The 25,934-nt window shown below is 41.0% G+C and overlaps 1 protein-coding gene across 2 annotated transcripts in view; it reads left to right on the forward strand.

Moving 5' to 3' along the window:
* The window catches only part of PKP1 (plakophilin 1), a 448,336-nt gene that overhangs the window by 129,980 nt on the left and 292,422 nt on the right, over positions 1-25,934 (forward strand). For both annotated transcript variants that reach the window (XM_063453188.1, XM_063453189.1), the window contains exons 3-4: positions 14,728-15,188; positions 17,928-18,075. In XM_063453188.1, the coding sequence (XP_063309258.1) occupies positions 14,728-15,188; positions 17,928-18,075 (609 nt within the window). The remainder of the gene's footprint in view (positions 1-14,727; positions 15,189-17,927; positions 18,076-25,934) is intronic.

Consider the following 25,934-nt stretch of genomic DNA (forward strand, 5'->3'; position numbering starts at 1 on the left):
AACAAATTATTTCTTTTAAATCTAAAGCTTAACCTATTGTAAAAACAGATATGAGTGGTGGCACTGACTGTGCAAATGGGCAAGGCATCCAACCTGACACAGAAGCTGGCAGGCAGCCAACTGATCTTCTATTACAGTGAAAAAAAAATATTTATTTTAAATCTAAAGCTTAACCTATTGTAAAAACAGATATGAGTGGTGGCACTGGGCAAGTGGGCACAGTATCCAATGTGAACCTCACACAGAAGCTGGCAGGCAGGCACCTGCAATTACATTACACAGGAAAAAGAAAAAAGAAAAAAAGCAGCCTGATGTTCTAGCCCTAAAAAGGGCTTTTTTGGGTGCTGTCCTTACAGCAGAGATCAGATGAGTCCTTCAGGATTGTAGTGGACACTGAATACCCTAGCCTAGCTATCAATTTCCCTATCTAATCAGCAGCAGCTAAACTTTCCCTCCTCTCACTAAGCATGCAGCTTCAGAATGAATCGAAAATGGATGCTGGGAGGGAGGTTGGAGGGTGTGGAAGGGAGGGAGTGCTGCTGATTGGCTGGAATGTGTCTGCTGACCGAGAGGCACAGGGTCAAAGTTTGCCCAATGATGACGAATAGGGGGCGGATCGAACTGCGCATGTGTCCGCCCGCCGCGGCGAACGCGAACACGCCGGGAACTGTTCGCCGGCGGACAGTTCGGTACATCACTACTCTGCACACATATAAAAAGAAAATCCCCCAATTTATTAAAGTATACAGTGAATCTATACAATAATGCAATACAATACAATACAAAACAAACTCCATAAGTGAAATGTAGCTACTAAAATGTTAATTCAGTGATTTGAAGTGGTCATGATGTGTGGAGTCTGTATGTCGGTACATGTAGTTATTAATCACTCTGCTGCCAGAGGTGTAATTCATTGCATCATTTGCCAGCCTGTGAAAAATCAATTCATTATCAACTTTCTTCTAGATATTTTATGTTATTTGAAAGGACAATATGTTTCTATCTAATAAGTATTATTAAAGTAATCATAATATCCTTGGGGTATTTAGGGTGTGGTGTTCTAACACACCCGCTTTCTCTCCTGTTTTTCCTCCTTTTTCAAAACTGTTTCCACAGCAACAGATAAAGACAGAAATTGTGCTCCTCCTGTGCTTGGGGCCACTATGGTCACTCCCTGCTGCTTAATCATGGAATTTCTAAACCTTAATTCCTGATTGGGAGATAGCACTGGGTTCTGCATTAATATTACTATCAGAGACAAGTTTATGATTTCAAGCAGAGTAACAGTGACTTTTTTATACTAAGGAATAGAAGAAAAAGTTGTGTGAATACAATGGACAATTTATATTTTATAATGATATAGTATATTTATTTATTATATAGTATATTTATCTTGTTCAACATTTGCTCAATAATCAATTCCATTATCTTCTATCTATATTCTATTTACCTCTTACACTTTACCTCTGATTATTATTTATAGGCCTCTCTCTTATTTATAGGCCTCTCTCTATCCCCATTGTGGCTGACCGCCTGGCACCCCTACTGGGTGCCTCCGCCAATCGATGCTCCTAGTGCTCACCGAGTACTCCAAGCACTCCACCAAACACCATCAACACTGTAGTCCCCACTTCCAGCAGTACAGCTTCGTTGGGGTCTCGCTGTCCTCCACCCATCCTGGACCCAAGACCAGGATCCAGCTTCCAGTGGGTAGACCTCTCCTCCAAAAGAGTGCAGCAATATGCTCTTAAAAGAGCAAGTGATTATAATCCCAGGGAAGTAGAGTGATATAGCAATCCCCAGAGGGAATATAGCTGTTCCCTCCACACATGAGATGAGGCTCTATGTTGAGGGTGAAGAGGAACTGTTTAATGGTAGCCACAACTGGCCTTTTATGCAGGTCCCCATGCACCCGAGAGTAAACCACAGTAGAAACAAATACACAATCACATTGGCTCTCAGATCCAGGACACTCCCATACATAATAGGTTAATTCCTCCTCTGTACCTGGGGGATAATTGAGTCAAACACTGTATTAATTCAATTATCTCCAGTCCCAAAAACACACATTTTTATAACATATTAGAAATACCCCCAAAGTACATGGAAACTCCATTATAGTCATATCTCCTAATAGCCCCGATCTGGGTGCCAACATATCTAAAAATCACCCGGATCGGTTCAGGGGTTTAGGATTTCCATGGGTGTCTTAGTTTGACCGACTGCATGCATGGTCCCATGCCCAAAACAGTTACAGAGAATCAGGGCTTGCGGTCGGTCTAGTTCTGTAGCTCACAATATAGCAAAAATATGAATGCAACCAGTTTGTATGTATACTTAGTCTGCGTCTCTTGTTCGGCAGTTTGTTTCCACCGAACGGCACTCTTCTCAAGCGAATCCAGTCAAACGAATGAAGAGATGGAAGTCCCAGTGGTGTTCGCGCCGTCGAGTGTCCGATTATAGTACCATGCACTCGACGGCCAAACACCGTTGTATACTGAACCATAGAGGGGAAAAGGCACAAACAAAGCCTTTCTACAATCCTGAACCATGGTCTAATACATGGGCCATAGTCCTGGGGCAAGAGGCTGGCAAGCAGGCCCCCCCAGGAACCAGTGGCGAGGTTACTTTCGCCACACCCATGTTGTCTATCTTAAATTTTATATCAATGTTATTTCCTCTGCTGCTTTGTTTCAGCCTCTCTATGCTTTATTCTACTTTGTCTGTCACTGCTGTCTACAAGTCATTTGCCATGTCTCATTTCTTCCTCTCCACACTGTCTCCGGAGTGGGTGATAAGGCTCAGATTTCATAATGTAAATTAGGCACTTGGACATTTCATAACACTAATAGGAGATCGAAATAATACTTCCCTGTCAGAAATAGGACAGTTGACAAAGTATCGGACTAGCTGGTTAGGCACTTCTGGTACAGTCTGAAGGCCCAGCAGTGGAGAGTTCCTGCTCCCTCCAGAATTCCAGAATTATATGAATATAATATATGAATTGTGAAGGTGACTATAGCTGTGATTGGTACATTTGGTCTTCTGCCTACAGCCAGAATGGCAGAATAGACAACTTCACCACTGGGTTTCGGAGGGGCCTGCTTGCCTGCCTCTTACTATGGCCCCTGGGATGTATTGTGTTCAAGGACTGTGTTTGTGCCCTCTTCGGCATTTAGAGTTAGCACTTCAAATTTCCAAAGTGGTTCGAAGTGGGACTTTGAACTGTCAAACAGCTGGACCACCCGCAAGTGGAGTGTGCTGTTCGTTAATCTCCCAGAAGCTGTGGTTAACTGCAGCTTAATTGATGATTGGCTGGGTGGTCACCATTCGTATAGTAAAACACGTGGCGACGGCCATCTCCTTTCGTTGAACGCGTCCAGCAGTGTTTTGTCGTTAAGTGCATGGAACTAAAATCGGACACTCAGCGTCATGAACACCTCTGGGACTTCCACCTCCAGTTAGGTTCGACTAGAATTGCATGAACGGAGCACCGTTCTGTAGAAATAATCTACCGAACCAGATACACTCAGTGACTCTGTGCATGAACGGCTCCGTTTGACTATTTGAACGTTACTTTGACTGTTTGAAATAGACCGGCCATATAGCCTAATTCTCTGGAACTATTCTGGACATGAAACCATGCGTGCGGTCAGTCAAAAAGAGACTTCCAGGAATTTTCTGAACCCCTGCTCTGATCTGAGTGATTTTTGGAGGGGATATGTTGTGTTTTGGGGTACTTATTGGACTTTGTGAAAAAAGTGTTTTTTCTGCCTGGAGATGATTAAGTTAATGCATTATCTGCCTTAATTATCTCCCAGGCAGAGGAGGGGGTGGGGGATTGTGTATACTGTATGGGAGTGTCTCACTGTATAACTCTGTTTTTATTGGTTTGTTAACTTTGTGTCCATGTGCCCAACAAGGTCCACATGGGTGTAACACTTGTTGGGAAACTTGCATAAAAGGCCAGTGTGCCTCCATTAAAATTGAGTTCCTCTCCACCCTCAACTTGAGTATTGTCTCTTGTGTGGAGGGGACAGCTATAACACTGCAACAGATTGCTATAATCATTATACTTGGAGCCTCTGAGCTATTGTAAGAGCTATTCCTGCTTGACTCTCTGGAGGAAGAGCTGTTCACCAACTGGAACCTGAAGCCTTGTCGTAGGTCCAGGGTGGGTAGGAGATGGCGAGACCCCAACCAAGCTGCGGCTGTTCTGGGGTCTGCAGTTCTTATGGTATCTGGAGGAGTGCTCGGATTCCTCAGTGAGCACTAGGAGCATCCGTCAGCGTACAGGAAGCTCTGTTACATGGTTGTTACTCAGGAACAGGACAGATATGTGCAGCATCAAGTGATTACATTGCCGCAACTGCCACGCTGCTCTCCTTGGTTCCTTCCAACAAGAGAGCTTATTAGCCATTAGGAAACAAAAGAGAAAGGTCAAAGTCATCGCTGTTCCACAGCACTGCAAAGAACATGACAAGGATGTTAATTTTTAATGCCAAAGTAGGAAGAGTGGATCTTTAAAGATAAAGGATTGTAGAATGGTAAAAGGAGTGAAGAGGGACCTTTAAAGGCAAGGGGAGTGAAAAGGGCCCTTGTGTACAGGAATGACAAAAAAGAATTGGGGGAACACCCAGAACATGCATTCTGCCAAAGTGACCAAAATGCATACATAAAAAAGTTACAGCATACACATAAAAATACATTTTTAAATCGTTTCCTACACTAATTCCAAACGTGGGATACAAAGTTGGGAGACCCACCCAATCCCCTACCTTTGGGAGTGATGGTGTGGGTCCTCTCCCTAAAGTTCTGTGGTTCCTTTCCCTGGGGTCTTGTGTGGGGCTGCTTGAATCTTCTTGTCCTTCCTCACTGCTCCCTCGCATGCTGTTTAGTGATGCCAACGACAAAGTGATGCCATATTTTGGCTCCCGACATTAGCACAGGGGTGAGCAAGGGTTCAGTGAGGAAGACCAGTAGCTTCAGCACTCTCTCACCACCCATGCTCAGCCCACATGCCGTAGTAGTAGCACAGACAGAAAGGGCCAGTGCAAGGAAAGACCAGCGTCTTGCTCCCCCCACCCAAAACAAAAAATTACAACTTTGTGTGTCTTTTTCTTCCCCAACCCCTTTGTGTGTCTTTTCCCCTTTGCAAGCTCCTTTGTGAGTCTCTTTGTCTCCTCATTCACTCCCCTTGTCTCTTTGTCCCCCATCCCATCTATGTGTCTATTTGTCTCCCACAGCCTCTCTGTGTGTCTCTTTGTCAGCCATGCCCTCTGTGTGTGTCTTTGTTCCCCCAGCCTCTCTGTGTGTCTTTGTTCCCTCTAGTCCCTCTGTGTGTCTTTCCCAACCCAGCATCTTTGTGTCTCCTCTGTGTCCTCCCCAACCACTTTGTGTCTCTATATCCCCCAGCCACTCTGTGTCTCCATAGCCGCCAGCCCCTCTGTGTGTCTCTTTGTCCCCCCAACCTCTCTGTGTGTAACTTTGCACCCAGAGCTAATATGTGTGTCTCATTGTCCCCCAAACCCACCCAGCCCCACTCTGTGTATCTTAGTCCCTAAGCATGCCTCTTTGTCCCCCCCCTAGCCCCTCTGTGTGCCTCTTTGCCCCCTCAGCCCTCTGTGTTTCTCTTTGTCCCCACTGTCCCTTTGTGGTCTCCCTCCCTGTCCATTTGTGGTCTCCACCCTATCCTCTATGGTGTCTCCCATCTCCCCCCCCCCATTTCTATTCCCCCCTGTAAATTTATGGTCTTTTCTATGAATCTATGATAGAGGATGCATCCGGGGCAGTCGGGCCCCCGAAAGTGACAGGCCCAGTCTCACTCTGGTAGTTTTGCAATTTGGGCAATCAATAAGGTAAGTAAATGCATGGAATGAGGAGGAGTTTCGAACAGAGATCAAGGGAAGGGGGTGTAATGAACCCAATGTACTTTGTATAGCACGTTCATTTGCACACTCCCAAACACCTGCAAGGTTGTGTGAATTATAGCTTGCTGTCGTTCGCATACCCAAACATCAGTCGAGACTTGATGAAGGGTTTAACAGGAATGTTTTATTATGGCCAGATAGCCTACTTTTAAACACAGACGCAGAGTCCTCGGAGTGCATCGGTACCCCCTTCAGGTAGCCCAAGTCATTCCCTAAAAGTACTTCGGCTGGTAGGTCTTGCATAATCCCGACCTCCAGGTGCTTAGCTCTGAACCCCAGCTGAGATGGAAGTTTGTGAATGGCACCTCCTGCTTCCCTCACTGCAACTTTATGTCCGGTCCGGGCCTGAAGGTTCACCTAGTTTTAAGGTCGTGACAGTGTCACGAGTGCTTTTTGCCTTCTACGGTTACCCACTACCAATGGTGTTCCTGGTAGTGGCCTGCTGCTGGCATGGGATTCACCTCATGTAAAACAGTCCACTGTTCCTCCAGGCAACTTGGTGTCTTGGTAACAATGTGCTGCAGTCCGATGTGGCTGTATATTCCAAGCTTCCCCTATTCCAGTTTGGGTAATTGTTTTTGAAATGCCCGGGTTGGCTGCACCCATGGCACAAGGGTCCAGTTCTCCGGAATGGCGCCGGCATTGGCAAAGGGGTCAATGGAGTGTGCCTGGATGGTGGAGGAGTGCTTGGCCTGAAAAGGGGAAGCCCTCAGCTGTGTTCTGACTTCCTTCCATCATGGTATTCATCAGCTTACCTTGCTGCCTCATCTTATGATCCCTTACCCAGTCCCAGATCTCTGTAGGTGCATGGTCAAAGAACTGTTCCAGCAGCAATAGTTGTAGTGCGTCATCTAGGGTGGTTGCCTGGCATCCCTGCATTCAGTTCTTGGCTGCCCAACGCATCCGCAAAGCCCATTTGGCAAAATAGTCTCTGTTACACTTTCTTAACCCCCCAAATTTTCTCCTATAGGCTTCAGGTGTTACAGCGTACTGAGTATGGTCGTGGTCGTAATGGTCGTGTATATCTGAGTTGGGTACTGCCCGGTAGGCTTCAGCTGCTGTGCCTGACAATTTGCTAATTTTTGTCCAGGTCTTCCAGAGCACACTGTCTCTCAAATCCTGCAGATAGGCATCGATATCTATTTCTCCAGCTGTAAAATTTGTAAGTGCAGCATAGTTCACCTTCTTTCGCTGTCCTACATTAATGGATCCTGGTAGTGATGCTGTTTCTCCTTGATGTATGCCAGTTCTGGTTTGCCATGCTGTCTGTGCTGCCATGGATTGTTCCATGATTTGCACAATCAACTCCTGTGGGGGGGGGGTCTCTTACAGAAACATAGGTAAACCACGCATAGGCGTCTCTGTGTCTGGGATATAAGTGAGTTTACTTTACTTAAACTAATGTTTCATCTACCCGGCCTGGCAGGAAGCTGTTCTTTGCTCTCAATAAGCACTTCCTGTCAGGCTGTGTGAAGGATACAGAAGATCCTATACTGAGGTCCGTTGCTCGGCTATGGTACATGCTGTGACCAGCAGGAGGGAGTGCTGTGCTGTGTACTCCCTTCCTGCTGGTCACCTAGATACTGCACCCCCTGGGCCAATGCACCCTAAATGGCTGCCTAGATCGCCTAGCAGTCGCACTGGCCCTGCAGATAGAAAATGCATCCGGGGCAGTCGGTCCCCCAGTAGTTAGTCCCCTACTAACACTCTGGTAGTTTTGCCACTTGGACAATCAATAAGGTATGTAAATACAGGGAAGGAGGAGGAGTTTCTAACAGAGATTCAGGGAAGGGGAGTGTAACAAACCCCATGTACTTCGAATAGCACGTTAATTTGCACTCTCCCGAACTCCTGCAATGTCATGTGCATTAGAGCCATTTGTCGTTTGTAAACCCAAACATCAGTCTATACTTGATGAAGGGTACAACAGAAATGTTTTATTATGGCCAGATGGCTCACTTTTATACACAACCCCCCAGCAGGGGGACTCCAGCAGAAACAAAGATAAAACACTCCCAGGTGTCTCTGTGTTACTTAAACTATTTATCTCCCAGGCATTAGAGGTACAGTGAATAAAACATAAAACACCCCAAAACAAACATGATTTTAATAGGAACCCCCACAAGTCCTATATCCCTGGATAACCTGGATCTGAGCGCTATTTGGGCAATTTGGGCTCTCAACAAATACAGCCAAATCGCCACCGGGGTAATGTTTTGACTGACCGTACACATGGCGTCTGCCTAAATTAGTTTCAGAAGAAAAGTGGAGCAGTCGGTCACTTTTGGGAGTTCCAAAATGAACAAAATACCAAACGGTTTCCCTGGCTCATAGGTAGCGATTGTGTGTCTCGTTTGCGCATACCTTTCCACCGAACAACGATTTCTTGGTTTGTCGGGAACAGAAGCAGGCGGCGGTACAAAGTCACCAAGGTTCGTTAGAGTATCCATCTTAGAGTTCCATACACTCGATGATCAAGTACCTGCGTTTGGGAGGCAAGATGCACGTGCCTTTCGGTTATACGAATGGCGGCTGCCCACAGAGAGCACTTAACTTTGTGGTTACTTTGAAGATAATGAGCCAGGGGGTGGTCTTCGTTCGGTAGATAGAAATAAATCCAAGGGAAAATAACTTGTGCTTAGAAAAATAACAAGGTTTCAGGGTAGGTTGTCACAGGGGGACATTTCAAATGGAAATGGAGGGAAAATGGAGATCTTCTGTATTTTGGCATGTAGCATGATTTCATACAACACTGAAAATTATTGGTGCACGAGTCTAGTGGGAATGTGGGAAGTTGCCAGAGTATGCTTGATTAATTGTGTAACTGTGATAGTTTGAAGAGATCAGTGGGGCTAAGTTGGAAAGGATAGAATTATTTTTTTTAGTAGTTGCTGTTCATTGGATATAATTTAATCTTAATATCCCTGGAGGTGTAAGGATTGGGAATAGTATGATATCGGAGTTTTTATTAGCACATTTTCCTCACGTTAATTGTTAAACATTGAATATGGTGCCGATGTAACATATGAAATAACTAAAATGACAATCTAGGATAATATTAAGGAAATATGTAAAGCACAATAGTCATGGTTTGTAATACTAATGAAACATTAGTATTTTTAATAGCATATTATTACAGTTTTAATATTAAGGGTAATTGTATATCCTACACCTTGTCCTTTAATCCTTCTGCATCCAATTTTTATAATAATATTAAAATAGTATGTAAAGGACAATTATGTTTTGAGTTAATAAAGAAACTGATCTATTTGTTTTAGCATGTTCATACACGCTTTGTCCTTTAATCCCTCTGCATCAAGTTTTTTTTTAAAATATTAATATTAAAATAGCATATTTGTTAGCTCTTTAGCAATTACCTGTATAGTTTGTCAGACAGATTTTATGTTTTATGAAGGCATTAAATGAGAGAGTTTTATTTTAAAAGAGCTTGTCTCTGTAAAACATGTTTGTCATAAATCTTCACCCAAAATGCATTTAATTTCTCATATGCTATCCAGGCAGATCATATTTACAAGGTTACCTCCTCTGCGTCCCTATTAAAAAGCAGGGTGTGTTTGGGATGGTGGAGTAAAGTTTCCACAAAACATAGATGTGGCAATCCACAGTCCATTGCTTCATTATTTATTAAATCATTGTAATCCCTCAGATTCCTTTGTGAGAATTACTATTCACACAAATTAATTCTCCTTTATGTCAAGACACAGACATAGACAGGATGCAAAATGTTACAGCAGCAGAAGTTTTGAAAAATGCCATAAAATATAAATCATAGCATACGACAAGAACCTCAATAGTGAAGCTCAAATATTTTTAATATTATATTTTTTAAATATATATATATTTAACCTGGGCTACTCTTACAATAAAACTGCAGATGCATTATAAGGGCTGTGATTAAGTGCTCATGTTTTTCTAACAAGCAGTGTAATTCATATGGATGTACAAGGCAAAAACATTTCTTCTCTTTTTAATAACACACTTAGCTTCATTGAATATGTAATGGTGAACTGTATATCAAAGGAATCATAAAATGGTACAGACACGATAAAACTTCTCTTTTATTTAAATAAAGTTAATAATATTCATGGGTCAATTATAGTTTAAACATATATACATTAGCAAAAAAGCAATTATGGTAGTTAACAAATGAAAAAGCTTTGATTTTTATTGGCTCTCTGGCATTTGTAGTGGAAGTGGAAAACAGCGTTAAGCAGACCTCAGGTACGAATTCAAAGCATTCCAGAATGGTTTAAAGTGGCTCTGTCACCTCAAACATACTATTATCCTATTGTTTCCTCTGCTCTTCCTCTTTCAGGATCTGTTTTTTGTTCATTTCTGATCTATGTCTTTTTAAAACATAAGACATAGTAGGGGTTCTTTTGTCTTATGTATGTTTTCTACACTTGCCAATCTTGACAATGATCAAGTGACATGCATTTTTACAAAACTCAACAATTGTGAAAAAAGTGGTGTTTAAAACAAGCTCAACTTCTTTTGTCAAGTTAACAAATCATGCAAGGAACTATTTCTGGTACAAGGAGATGTGCTTAAGGATGCAGGCTTATTGTGGAGCTTTCTGCAAAACAATAGTTTTTTGTGCAAAAAAAGGCAGCAAATTTGTATTTGTGTCAATAGTATCCCTTTAGTTGCCTCAAAAGATGACTGATGGGAAATGGCAAGATGGTGGGCAGAAGCTCTGGTAACTTTTCTAATCATAAATCATGACCTCAATATTCAGTCAATTGATTTAATATTGTTGGATTAGGTTTCCAAATTATTTTGATATTGTTGGATAGACTTCTAAAATAATTTTTCCAACAAATTAAAATATCAAAAATATATATCCTATATACAAATTAATATATAAAAAAATATCAAAGTATTACAAAATATTAATATTTCTCCTAATATTAAATCATTTTTTTGGAAAGCTTATACAGCAATATTAAACAAAGGAAGAAAAAAATAGCCAAATCCAATGCTCTTCTCTCACTGCTCCCGTGCCCATTGTGACAACACAGTTCTAAAGAATAAAACAAACAGCTCCACCACCAGTTGTGGTATGTATGCATACACAGATAAATGATTTATTCAGAAATAAAACAACATACAAATAATGACACATCATATAACTAAAACAACAACCATAATATTACTAACTAACAATAATATCTAAACAACTATAAATCATCAGATCCCACACACAGTTCACCATGATAACCTTAGCTCATGTCTGCTCACATGTCTGCTTAGTAGCACGGCCAAGAAAGAACAGGGAGGAATGGAGATGGGGGAAGTGGTTATCTCTTTCTGACTTGCACAGGTATTGAATTACCTGTAAGAAAGGGATACATGAGCTTGGTCACATGAACCCTAGTCACCATATTAGTTTGATAACATAATTTCACCACACCAACTATTGAATGAGAAGAATTGGGTGTAATTTTAAAATGGAATGTATACCACACCTTGTTATTATTATTATTATTATTTGATTTATATAGACCCATCAGAAGGAAAAGTCTTGGAGGCGAGCGTTAGAGGTGGGAGTACGGACAGAGGATTTACGTAGAGTAAACAAACAATACAAAGTCCCAATATGTAACAAATAGATACCACCACACTCTAAAACACCTGTGTGATTACCTCTCTATTCACACATAAAGCAAAATATACATACAGATTAGGTGGAGTGTAAGGTGGGCCTTGGTTGTAGGTATCACAGACAGCTGAAAATATACAAAAAACACAACCTAGTGCAATAAGGTCAGATACACGTACATAAATGATTAAGAGTAGGTATTGTACTCAAAAGTACAGAGCCAATAACATTAGGCTCAATGTGCAGGCTGGTGGGACTATTAGGAGGGATCCCACTCCCTAGCTGGACAGGATGGGATTATGTTCTGAAGATCCTCCACCCAAAAATGTTCCAGGACATAAGGTGTAGTTAAAAAGCTAATTTATTTGGAACAGTGACACAAAATAACAAGCAGTAGACACCGCAAAGTTTTTAGTAAAATAAAATATTTGCAAAACGCGTTTCGCCTAAATAGGCTTCTTCAGTTGCATAAGTATCTTGTCCTGACGACTGTCTTCTTCTGTAGCTCTCCTTTGATTATCAATCTCGATCTGCTGTGATAGCCGCGTGTAGCTCTTCCTATGAAGCTACTCTCCGCCGTCCTCATTTTGATGATGTACGTCCGGTTTTGCTCTGTACTTGGAACCCATATGCGTTCCACTTACGATCTCGCTCTGTGCTTGGAAGTTCCACATACGATATAAACTTGTTCATTGTAATTGTCTATTTACAATGTGGGTACTCCGGAAAAACAAATGCAGAGAAAAGAAAATGGAAAAACGATATGTTAAAGAACGGGAATCCATTCCACATATAAAAGATGGTGTCAATATGTAGTAATACTGCAATCCATAGTGTATAAATTACAAGACATTAATCCAGTTACTAAGCAATGTGTAGGGGTTACAACAAGCTTTAAAAATGGGTAAGCACATAAGAGTAATAAATCCATATGATGTGTTAAGAAAGGGCATTCTGTTAAAAAGGGAGACATCCATATTAAATATGGGCAGTCCATAAAATACTTAAATAAAATATATAGTAATCACAAATTAATTTAATAAAATATGTTTGATTTAAATTAAACTTAAATTAGTTAAAAAGTTACCAAGAACTATTTTTAAAAAACTTTTTAAAACCCAATAAAAAAAGAAAAATTAAAATTGAAGGCTAGAAATAACAGTCACAGGAAATGTCACAATTAAAAATCTAAATTCAAAGGGATAAGGGTGTTCAAATTCCTTCCCTATTTTATTAGTGTGGTTGCCACCTCTCCAGTCTTTCTTTACCAATTTGAGGGCACAGAAAAAAAGCTCTATGGGGTTCTGATTGTGCATACTTTTAAAGTGCTGAGATACGCTATGGTTTTCAAACCCTTTTTTTATATTGCGTATATGTTCGCTTATTCGGACATTTAGGGGACAATTACAATGGACAATAAAGTTTATATCGTATGTGGAACGCATTTGCACTCCAAGCACAGAGCGAGATCGTAAGTGGAATGCATATGCGTTCCAAGTACAGAGCGAAACCGGAAGTACATTATCAAAATGAGGACGGCTGAGAGAAGGGTCATAGGAAGAGGACGGAAGCAGTCCACGGCTATCCCAGCAGATTGAGATTGATAATCAAAGGAGAGCTACATAAGAAGACAGCCGTCAGTACAAGAGACTTATGCAACTGAGGAAGCCTATTTAGGCGAAACACGTTTTGCAAGTATTTTATTTTACTAAAGACTTTGCGGTGTCTACTGCTTGTTATTTTATTTTGTGTCACTGTTTCAAATAAATTAGCTTTTTAACTACACCTTATGTCCTGGAATGTTTTTGGGTGGAGGATCTTCAGAACATAATCCCATCCTGTCCAGCTAGGGAGTGGGATCCCTCCTAATATTCCCACCAGGCTGCACATTGAGCCTAATGTTATTGGCTCTGTAATTGTGAGTACAATACCTACTGATAATCGTATATGTACTTGTATCAGACCTTATTGCACTAGGTTGTGTTTTTTTTATATTTTCAGCTGTCTGTGATACCTACAACCAAGGTCCACCTTACACGTCACCTAATCTGTATGTATATAGAGGATATACGTAGGTCTTTGTCAAAGGGTGGTGAAATTTTGGAACGGGGTATGCTGATGTCAAATGTTAGTAGATGGTGGTCAGACAAAGGAAATGGAACAGTGGAGAGATTAGAGGTGGTACAGAGATTGGTGAAGATGAGGTCAATAGTGTTTCCTGCTGTATGAGTTGCTGAAGTCGACAACTGCATGAGGCCAAAGGAGGAAGTTACAGAGAGCAGACGGGAGGCTCAGGGCAGTTGAGGTTGTTGATTGAGATGTTTAAGTTACAAACTATATTTAATTACCTAATTACCATATCAAAGGGTTATAATAAGTCACTGCCATTTTAATTCTACTTATTCAAGCAATTTATATTTATACAAGCAGCATATGTAAAATACATGCAAATATATGTAATTTATAATCCCATCAGGATGAATGACATGTCAGGATTGGCACTATAATATGGCATTTGTGTAATTCTTATTTTTAAAGTTTTAAATACAACCATTTTAGTTTGCACAAGAGTATGACACAGTGTAGTTGTAAGTTGATAATGTAGGAAAGTAAATTCAGGTAAGAATTCAGGTAAGAATTCAGGTTGACTTAGGGCATAAAAAGGTAAACACAAATATATGAAAAATTTGAAGTAAAGGAAGAGGATAGAAGTCTGATTTCAAACATAGGCCTTGGCTTAATGTTTTTGGATACACTTTTCAAATAATTTAATATTTCTGGATAAGCTTTAAAAATGCTTTTGAGAAAACTAGAATATCCCCAAGGGCCAGAGCCGTCCAAGTGGGGATGTCACCTTCTAAAGTCTTCATAAAATATACCAGGATCCCTGAAGGTATCACATGGTAAAATATCAGCTTTAATATGCTTGTGTGCATTGTATACTAGTATTGGCTATTTGCATCTTACCATGTCCTTTATATGTGTTTTGATTATAATAAGAGTTTTAAGAGAATAACATTTTCCATTGATAAAAAGTACCATTACATTTTTCATTGATAAAAAAGTACTATTACTATTAATACCCACTCTTACACTTAAAAAGGCATAGTGGGATAATTTCACTTCCAGCATGTACATGAGTTCTAATATTCTTATATTCTTACTCTCCTGCAGCCTACATACAATGGTACCCTGAAGAAGGATAGTCACCGATTTAGCTCGTACAGTCAGGTTGACACTTGGGGTCGTCAGCGAAATATGTCTGTTGGTGTTCCAGTAAGTCCTGGAAGCGACTTCAATTACATGCAGACTCTCAAAAGTAGCCGAAGTGAGCCAGACCTCGCAGGTCCTGAAGGAAGGGCTACATTGCGGCAACAGAACCAGCACAACTATGTGCAGAACTACAATTACCAACAACACCAACCGCAGCGCTCAGGCCGGGGAGCTGTTAATAACTCAAGCATATACAGCCATCATAGCACACAGCAGAGGAAAAGAGGCACCCTGCCACCTACACGTACTCCATCGTCTATTTCAACAGTGGCTCAGACACAACAGCAATCAATTTACAGCACTGTGCATAGAAATGATTTGCATAAACAGGATCATTATGGAACCATGAATGTCCCATCCAGGTGAAGGAGCATGGAAAATGGAATGGAAATTTATGCAGCCAAATTGAAGCTTGTTTTACCTTCACAGTGTGGGCTATTTAACCCTTTAAGGACCAAACTTCTGTAATAAAAGGGAATCATGACATGTCACACACGTCATGTGTCCTTAAGGGGTTAACTTAAAGGACCACTCTAGGCACCCAGACCACTTCAGCTTAATGAAGTGGTCTGGGTGCCAGGTCCAGCTAGGGTTAACCCATTTTTTTTTTATAAACATAGCAGTTTCAGAGAAACTGCTATGTTTATAAATGGGTTAATCCAGCCTCCAAATCCTCTAGTGGCTGTCTCATTGACAGCTGCTAGAGGCGCTTGTGTGATTCTCACTGTGAAGATCACAGTGAGAGCACGCAAGCGTCCATAGGAAAGCATTGATAATGCTTTCCTATGAGACCGGCTAAATGCGTGCGCAGGTCTTGCCGCGCGTGCGCATTCAGCCGAATGGGAGGAGAGGAGGAGAAGAGCTCCCCGCCCGGCGCTGGAGAAAGGTAAGTTTTAACCCCTTTCCTCTCCCCAGAGCCTGGTGGGAGGGGGTAACTGATGGTGGGGGCACCCTCAGGGCACTATAGTGCCAGGAAAACGAGTATGTTATCCTGGCACTACAGTGGTCCTTTAAGTGTCAAGTTTACTCCTCTGGTAATATTACATGGATAGTCGGGTTGGCCATCAAGAGGAGACACTAGCAGACTAAAATGCACATACCAACAAATATATTCACTACAGTGAGCATTCAATGTGAATCAATTGTCTCTAAAGGGAAAATTATCTCTACTGTGGCCTTGAATTTGAAATCCACATTGAATTCCAACTTTAGTAAATAATCCTGCAAGTGATTTTATGTCAATATACAAACCACTTGATAGTGTAAACAAATTTTATAATTAAGTGTTTAAAATTTGTAAAACACACTCCACAAAAAATACAATAAACAGTAGTATATAAAAATGCACATGTGCACAAGTGAAAATGGAAATACAGCTGCATAAAGGAGTAGAAACAGATGAAATAGTGGATGCCAATATACACTAGTTTAGCGCTTCATTTATTATAATTAACTTATATATAAAAACAATTAGTGTGTAATGCAACATCACCAGATAGAACAGGGGCTATTCACCAAAACCTTCTCACCCTGCACATTTCGTCCTGGTAAGACTTCCTCAGAAAATAAAAAAATAGAACATTACAAATGAGAGAGAAAGTGAATCTCTCTGCATGCATTGTATTGTGTTTGAAAAGCTCAGACCCGAAACCACTTCTTTTTAATAATATTGTCAACTAGAATTCAGCCCACTTGTTTTAAACATCAAAATCCAAAATTTGAAAAAAAGAATAATTGTAACGAGCGCTAATTTGTACTAATAATTTCAATAAATCAATATAACAAAAATTTAAATATAGCTGCTATACATTCAAGTGTACCCTTACAATAACACCGTAACAGAAAATGCAAACAGAAACGAATGTAGCGCTTTGTAGTATAAATAAAACTAATAAATAACCTTTTTGTCAATTTTGGTTGCAGTTTTCTCTTTTTAAAGGAACGTAAAATATTGACATTTGTAATTGAATGCAAAATATGCACTGCCTGTTCTATTCAGCAATTGAGAGTACCTCTTTAAAAAAAGGATGTACAAAACTGGAATAAAATATATGTGTTGAAAGCACAATCTCAGTTTAATCCTCTGCCTTACTCCTCACTCTTCTCTGAAGGGCACAATTTCACACAATTTCACACTGATGTTTCACTGCATTCAGTGTGAAATTGTGCCCTTCAGAGAAGAGTGAGGAGTAAGGCAGAGGATTAAACTGAGATTGTGCTTTCAACACATATATTTTATTCCAGTTTTGTACATCCTTTTTTTTTTTTTTTGAATTTGCCAATTTTTATTTTTACAGTATAAAGTAAGCAGGGATGGGATACAGAAGGGAAGAGGGGGGGGGGGGGTCAGTAATTTGCATAAGGTAATCAGTGGGGTACATGAATTTCTTTGGTTTGGAGTCAGCATAATATATTCCTGGTTTCACAGATAACAGGGTGCATAACATAACGTATCGTCTAGTAACCATAACTCGGATTACACATTGTCACACGGCAAAATCGTGGGGAATTGGATACAGAAAGGAAGGGATTGGTACAGAGATCAGTATGAGATGGGTAATGTGAAGCAACGTTGAGCATCAATATCTGTTTACAGGGATTCAACATGTCACATATTTAACTGGGCAGGTGAAGCAGTACGCTTTGAGACATATACGGACACATAAAAACGTATAAGAATCGTGTGTACATCCTTTTTTTAAAGAGGTACTCTCAATTGCTGAATAGAACAGGCAGTGCATATTTTGCATTCAATTACAAATGTCAATATTTTACGTTCCTTTAAAAAGAGAAAACTTCGACCAAAATTGACAAAAAGGTGATTTATTAGTTTTTTTATACTAAAAAGCGCTACATTCGTTTCTGTTTGCAAAATCCAAAATTTGTATGCACATTCTGGCTTAACATAATAAAAATTGTAGCCTACAGATACTGTTCACAAATGTTTCTAATTATTTCAGCCAAAATACATTTTTAAAATCTCTTTCTTTGATCTCCCCAACATCCATTGTGCACATTATCCATAATTTTATTTTTACCCAGACTTGCTTTTTTTATTACCAATTTTGCTAATTGCCTGTATTATACATTCCTTTTCTTAGGATGGATTCTCGTGAAGATTATGATGGAATGTTTATGACCATAGAGAAAGCAATGGAACAAATTTCATGCCCAAATGAAAAATTACAGATATCTGGAGCCAATTACATACAGCATGCATGTTACCAGGATGAGAACGCAAAGAACCTGGTAGAAACCTAATTTTATTCTATTGTTATTTTTTATAATTCATATATTTTTCTTTCTTTCTTTCATTACATTTTTGTCTTCTTCATTTCACTGAAATGTATCCTGCATCTCTCTATTTCTTGTACACTTTAATGTATTCAACTAACCAAAACATAAGTGCAAGATATATAAACAGTAGATATCATGCCTCTTTATTGTCTTCCCGTTCTGAAGTTTAAACCCTACAGCAGATATTTATCCACCAGATATTTCTTTATTGTCCTATTCTGCCTAATAGTACTGCCACATACACATGCTGGGGAAATTCCTGGGTAACATTAAAACACTAAGGTTGTCTAAAGGTTCCCATCTATGTTGATTCACTTTTAAATGTGGCTCAAGGATCAAGACAAAGCAAAACTTCAAAATAGTTCTTCTTTCCAGTATGTACCATGGGTTTTACATTGGCTTAAAGTTTGACAAGGGGTGTGCCAGGTGTGTCCAGTTATACCCCCATGCAGGGACAAATTGTCCCCACTGTCCCCAGTTTAGGTCTCCATTGCTACATTAGTATGTATTTGGGTTATCTTATGTGGTAAAGCAAATATGCATAACTGTATAAATATATTCATAGAAATTATTTTTATTTATACAACTACTTATTATTATTAGAGTTAAAATGTGTAATTGGACTTACAATTTTTGAATGAGCAATCTTAACTAAAGTTTAGAGAGCATAATTCTCTGGATGCATACCCTAATGAACCTATGTTAGTCACCAAGACCATTTTGGATTAATTAAGTTTTTTTTTTTTTTTTGGTGCAGACATAATGTTCCTGCTGCTTTATTGCATATTTCACTTTGTTTAGAAGTTAAACAACTTAATTTCTTCAGCCTAGGCACACCCGCCCCATCAGGGTGATTTACATACTTCCTGAACAGAAGTATTCATTTTGGAACTTGTTTTGACACATAGTTTTTACATTATAAATTCTAATCTCCTGCTCTGTTAATTGCTTGCTACTTCAATGCAGCTCTCTTTCTGTGAGATTAAATAAAGTTCTAAAAAGAAAAAATAAATAAAAAATTCACAGAAACTGAATTCTGACTAAATGAGAACCATTTTGCTAGATCTCTTCATTGTTGATTTAATTTTTTTCAATTCTTTATTTATGCATCGACAGGCATTCAGTGTGATATTAATGTTGGCTTACGCAGAAGCCTGGTCATCCGCTGTTGCTCAAATTGTGTTACAGAAAGGAAGGTTAGGTTAGTAGCGTGCATAACATATATTGGTGGTACAATTCAAGTGGCTTGAGCAAGAAGCCATTGTTGTGTTTTGTTTTGCTTTGCCGGTCGTGGTTTTTCTTTTACTTTAAGTAAACAGGAAAATATATACAACAAAAGAACAAAAAAGAATAAAACTGTGGGTAAGGTTAGAAGTATTATCCTGAATTGCACAAGTGAATATTTGTCTGTGAGTGAGCGCTAATACGTCTTGTATCTATATATCGTATTGTTCCCAGAGGGCCCATACCTTTTGGAATGTGGTGGTGGTGTTGCAGACCTGTGCTGTCATCTTGTCCATTAAATAATTGTCCCTGATTTTGGAGATCACTAGAGAGATTGGGGGTACTTTGGGTTTAATCCAGTATTGTGCCAATGCTCTTCGAGCCGCTAAATTAAGCATATTCAGTAGTCTTTGGTCATGTTTGTCTAGCCCCTCCGTTGGTCGTGATAGTAGGCACGCCCAGGGGTCTAGTGTTATTCGTTGTTGTAAAATTCTGGTGGTTATGTCTGCTATTTTCCCCCAATACTCTTTAACTCTGGTGCAGTGCCACCACATGTGGATATATGTACCTTTTTCTCCGCATAGCCTCCAGCAGGTGTCTGTGGGACTCAGTTGTTCATGTGGCATTATTTGACTGGGGTTGTGTACCACCGTAGCATTATTTTGTATGCTTGTTCCTGTAGGGCCGAGCATATGGACACTTTTGCATTTGCCTCCCAAATGTCTTGCCAATCTGTCCCCTCCAGTGTTTCGCCCAGATCTGCTTCCCATTTGTCTGTGTATGTCTGTGTGCCCCATGTTCCTGATTCTAAGCATATGTGGTTGTATAGTAGTGAAATTAATTTCACTGGCATCTTTTATTTTAGGCAGATTTGTTTAAAGAATGTAGTGGGTTTGGCATTTGCAGTTTTAACCTCTTTGCTTTGTGCGAAATCTCTCAGTTGGACATATCGGAAGAAGTCGCAGTTTTTTAGCAGGGCAAGGGTTTGTAAGTGTTGGTAGGATACTAATTGGCTGTCTATATACAAGTGAGTGTAGCGCTGTAGGCCCATGGCTTCTATGCCTTTAACCCCTTAAGGACCAAACTTCTGGAATAAAAAGGAATCCTGACATGTCACACACGTCATGTGTCCTTAAGGGGTTAAAGTCTCTTGCCCTAAGTCCCGGTGGGAATGCCCTGTTGCGTAGGACAGGGGTCATTGAGGACGGTAGGTCCGTGAGTTTGAATTTCTGTGCAAATTGGTCCCATAATCTGATGGAGTTTAGGATGGCTGGGCAATCTGTCCGTAAGAGTACTCTGTGTTCAGATGTGGAACTGTGGGAGGTCCGATCCCGCCATGAGGGATTCTATGTCAACCCATCAGCATTGATTTATTGGGCAGTGCCAGTGGGCTATTTGTGCTACTTGAGCTGCGGTATAGTAATGGTGGAGGTGGGGCATTCCCAGGCCTCCTTTCCATTTGGAATTGTATAGTATTGTCCTGGCTATTCTGGGTCGCTTTCTCTGCCACATAAAGACTCTACTTCCTTTTGTATGTTAGCTAGATCGCTCTTGGTGACTCGGGTCGGGAGTGCTTGGAATAAGAACAATAGTCGTGGTAGTATGTTCATTTTTACGGAGTGTAGGCGACCTAGCCATGTGATGGGTTTGTCCGTCCAATTTTCCAAGTCGGTTTTAAGCTTAGTGATTAGGGGTGTATAATTATGCTTGAATAGTGTGTTGTGGTCCGCTGTCAGTCTGACGCCGAGATATGTGAGTGCGTCTGTGATGGTTTTGATGTGGTATGTATGTCTGATGTGTTGTATCTCTTGTTCTGGTATATGGAATGGCAATGCTGTTGACTTGGTAAGGTTGGTTTTGTACCCTGACATGTCCCCGTATGTTTGCAGTAGCTTATCTAGATTGGCCATTGAGAGGGTTGGTTCTGTGAGTGTGAGGAGTATATCATCTGCATATGCTGCTGCTTTAAATTGTTCCTCCCCTAATTGCACCCCTTTAATGTTCGGGTTGGTTCTGATGAGGTGTAGGAGCGGTTCTAAGACGATCGCAAATAAGAGTGGTGAGAGAGGGCATCCCTGCCTTGTTCCGTTGCTCACTCGGAACGGGGATTTCGGGGCTCCTGTTATTATGGTTTGCGCTTGGAGCTTTCATTGCTGTGATGTAAGGGTCGGGGAAGCCTTGTGTTTGTAGTAAGTGGAACTCTATCAAAGGCCTTTTCGGCGTCAAGGGAGAGGGCAAGGGATGTTAACTTGGATTTCGACATGTGCCACATCAAGTCTGCGCCTCTGCGCGTATTTTCATATAGCTGGCGTCCCGGCATGCAACCGACCTGATCTAGATGTATTAATTTGGGTAGCAGAGGTGTTAGCCTCTTCGCCAGTATTTTAGCAAATATTTTGAAGTCGGTGTTGATGAGGGAAATCGGTCTATAGTTTGTGTCTAATGTAACGTCCTTGTTGGGTTTGGGCAGTAGGATTATGTTGGCGGTAGCCATGTCGCGGTCTGGTGTGCCCCCCTGGATGAAGTCATTGCATAATTTGGTGATGTAGGGTGCCAGTTCCGTCTTAAATTTTTTGTTGTAGCTCATATCGTAGCCGTCAGCTCCAGGTGCTTTGTTTCCCTTAAGGGCGGATATCGCTGCTTCTACCTCCTCATGTGTAATGGGTTCCTCCAGATTGTTGGCCTTCTCTGTTGTTACCCTGGGTAGGTCGATGTGAGATAGGAAGTCTGCTACACGGGTGATATATTGGGTCTGAGCATCGCCCTCCAGGGGTGTGTGGTTGTATAGTTTCTGGAAGTATTCTGTGAAGGCATCGTTAACATCTTTTGGGGTGTTAACTAGTTTGTTGGCTGTGTTACGAAGCGCTGTGATGGGTTTGTGTCTCTGTCTGGGTCTAAGTGTCCGCGCCAGTAGTGTGTCCATTTTATTAGCTTTTTTCATAGAACATGCGCTTTGACCAAATTATGGAGCGTGTCACTTCTGCTATGGTGTGCTCTTTAATCGAGTGTCGTATGGTTTGAAGTTTTGTGTATGTGGTGGTGGAGGGGTTTTGTTTATGTTGTTGTTCAAGTTTCCGCATGGCGGTTTGTAATTCTAGGAGGTGTTTCGTTTTTGTTCGTTTTTTATATGTGGCTGTTTTCATGAGATGTCCCCTCAATACTGATTTATGCGCTGCCCATAGTGTTGTTGGGTTAACGTCGTCCGTGTCGTTAGTGATGAAATAGTCTGTAATTTTCTGTCTCGTCGTGGTGAGTATTTCCTCATCAGTGAGTAAGTTGGCGTCGAGCCTCCATGTCCAGTTATTGTGGTGTTGAACGTTTCCTAATGTGATCGCTACATCAGCATGGTCTGACCATGTGATGCTGTTTATCTCCGAGTGAATTAGTTTGGCCATACCCGCTCCGTTGAGGAGTATATTGTCTATTCTGGAATATGTGTTATGTGGGGCTGAGTAATATGTATAGTCTGTTGTGTCTGGGTGTTGGAGTCTCCAAGCGTCCGTGAGTCAGGTGTGCTGGAGAAAAGCGTGTAGAAGCTTGTCTTGTCCCCCCTACCCTGTGATCGCTGTGTCCCCGGTTTGGAGCTGTGGTCAGTTGCTGGGCAGGGAACAGCGTTGAGGTCCCCTCCCACCACTAGTATGCCTCCTTGCAGGGTGGCGAGTAGGGATTCTATGGTGTCCCAATAGGCACTGTCTCGGTTGTTGGGCGCGTATATGTTTACGATATGTAGTTTGGATTTGTAGTGATTGCCAGTGATGGCTATGAATCTACCCTCAGGGTCTATCCGTGTGTGCGTGACCATGAATGGGCAGCGCTTATGTAGGAGTACATACAAGTACATTTGTGTGTATGTCTGTTTGTGTGTATGTCTGTCTGTGTGTATGTCTGTTTGTGTGTATGTCTGTCTGTGTGTATGTCGGTCTGTGTGTATGTCTGTCTGTCTGTCTCTCTGTGTGTATGCATGTCTGTCTCTGTGTGTGTGTGTGTCTGTATGTCTGTCTGTCTGTGTGTATGTCTGTCTGTATGTCTGTCTCTGTGTGTGTGTGTGTGTGTGTGTGTATGTCTGTATGTATGTATGTCTGTCTGTCTGTGTGTCTTTCTGTGTGTATGTATGCATGTCATTATGTGTGTATGAATGTCAGTGTATGTATGTCTGCATGTCATTATGAATGTGTGTATGTCTGTCTGTCTGTATGAATGTATGTCTGTATGCATGTATGTCTATCTGTATGCATGTTGTTATGTGTGTATGAATGTCAGTGTAGGTATGTCTGTATGTCATTATGAATGTGTGTATTTATGGATACCTGTGTCTGTATGAATGTATGTATGCCAGTATGAATGTATGTATGTCTATATGTCTGTATGCATGTATGTCTATCTGTATGCATGTCATTATGTGTGTATAAATGTCAGTGTATGTATGTATGTATGTATGTCATTATGAATGTGTGTATGTATGGATGTCAGTGTCTGTATGAATGTATGCCAGTATGAAGGCATGTTTGTATGCATGTATGTCTATCTGTATGCATGTCATTATGTGTGTATGAATGTCAGTGTATGTATGCCTGCATGTCATTATGAATGTGTGTATGTCAGTATGAATGTCTGTCTGTATGTCATTATGAATGTGTCTGTGTCTGTATGTCCTTATACATGTGTGTCTGTATGTATGTTAGTATGTGTCTGTCACTATGTACGCCTGTGTGTCTGTATATGTGTGTATGTCTCAGTATATGTGTGTCAGTATGTATGCCTATATGCGTATCAGTATGTGTGTCTGTTAGTATGTATCAGTGTGTGTGTGTGTGTGTGTGTGTGTGTATCTGTGTCCTTTTGTATCAGTAAATGTGTTTGTGTCTGTGTGTGTATTCCTGTGAGCGGGATTTGGAGGCGGTCTCTGTGGGCGGTTTAGGAGGCGCAGACCCTGAGCTCAGTTAGTTAAAATTTCTGGTGGCGGCCCTCATGGTGAGAAAAGCATTTAAGTGCAAGGCCAAAGATTAGTTAATAAGGCACAGACAAGGGATTCCCACATATAAATCATGTTGAGCGGGTGTAATGTCAGTGTATGTATGCCTGCATGTCATTATGAATGTGTGTATGTCAGTATGAATGTCTGTCTGTATGTCATTATGAATGTGTCTGTGTCTGTATGTCCTTATACATGTGTGTCTGTATGTATGTTAGTATGTGTCTGTCACTATGTACGCCTGTGTGTCTGTATATGTGTGTATGTCTCAGTATATGTGTGTCAGTATGTATGCCTATATGCGTATCAGTATGTGTGTCTGTTAGTATGTATCAGTGTGTGTGTGTGTGTGTGTGTGTGTGTATCTGTGTCCTTTTGTATCAGTAAATGTGTTTGTGTCTGTGTGTGTATTCCTGTGAGCGGGATTTGGAGGCAGTCTCTGTGGGCGGTTTAGGAGGCGCAGACCCTGAGCTCAGTTAGTTAAAATTTCTGGTGGCGGCCCTCATGGTGAGAAAAGCATTTAAGTGCAAGGCCAAAGATTAGTTAATAAGGCACAGACAAGGGATTCCCACATATAAATCATGTTGAGCGGGTGTAATGACGGGTCAAGCACTCTCTTTGATGCAGTTCCAGAGTTCACATTAACCTACACCAACCAGGGGTAAACTAGAGTCCCTCCAAGTCTCAACGGCATCCGGCTAGTTGAGCCAGATTACATAATTGTGGATTCCCCCAGTAGTACCTCCGACTGCTGAAGAGTCCCTGCATTATATCTCAATGGTATCCTCTTGCATGTCGCTTTGTGTTTTACTGAGGCACATTTACCTAAATTTGGGGCCCGGTGCACTGCCGCAGCTCTGAACTTCTGCTGCAAGTTTTGAGTCGGCATTTGCAATGAGTGGTCACACGATTGGCTCAGGACAGGCTGGTGAATATGTTTCTCCATTTTGCTCCAGAACTTGTCGAACTTGTCGCCTTAGGTTTTTCCTCTGTGGTGCCGTGGATCGATGCAGCATCATTGGCTGAATCGCTGAAGTTACGGTGTCACCTCAGGTTCCCAGTAGATCTGAATAGCCACTCAAGGGTGGACTGGAGGGGGGGGGGGGGTAATGAGGCTCCTGTTTATTGTTGATTGCTATGAAACAATTCTAGCTCAGGAGATGGGTCGCATCCCCCGACCTGTGCGCATCGGGCCGCATGATCTGAGCTATGCAGCAGATGAGCTCCTATCAAACTTTTAAACCCTGCAGTGAGCCTCAGCTGGTTCAAGAATAGGGTATGCCACTTAAATTGTTACCACTGAGGCTGAATAAGGATTATAACTGCAGTTATGGTTGCATATAACTGCATATATTGTTGTATAGTTAAGCTGCATATAATGTAAACAAAACAATTACATATTAAAAATATAATTAGAAAGAAGACTTCTGATGGCATTTATAGTTTTTTCTTGCAAGGCATTTAGGTGTACAGCCCCCTCACTATTATTTTTTGACAATCTTTGTGTTAGTTTTTCCATATTTTTGTACCTTGTAAAAAAAATCATAGGAAATGGCCAATGTATACCGAGTTGTCTTCTGTAGTTAGGCTGTTATCAATTAGTCCCCCCACTGGT

Source organism: Pelobates fuscus, chromosome 1, assembly GCF_036172605.1.
Source record: "Pelobates fuscus isolate aPelFus1 chromosome 1, aPelFus1.pri, whole genome shotgun sequence".
NCBI classification, from domain to species: Eukaryota; Metazoa; Chordata; class Amphibia; order Anura; family Pelobatidae; genus Pelobates; species Pelobates fuscus.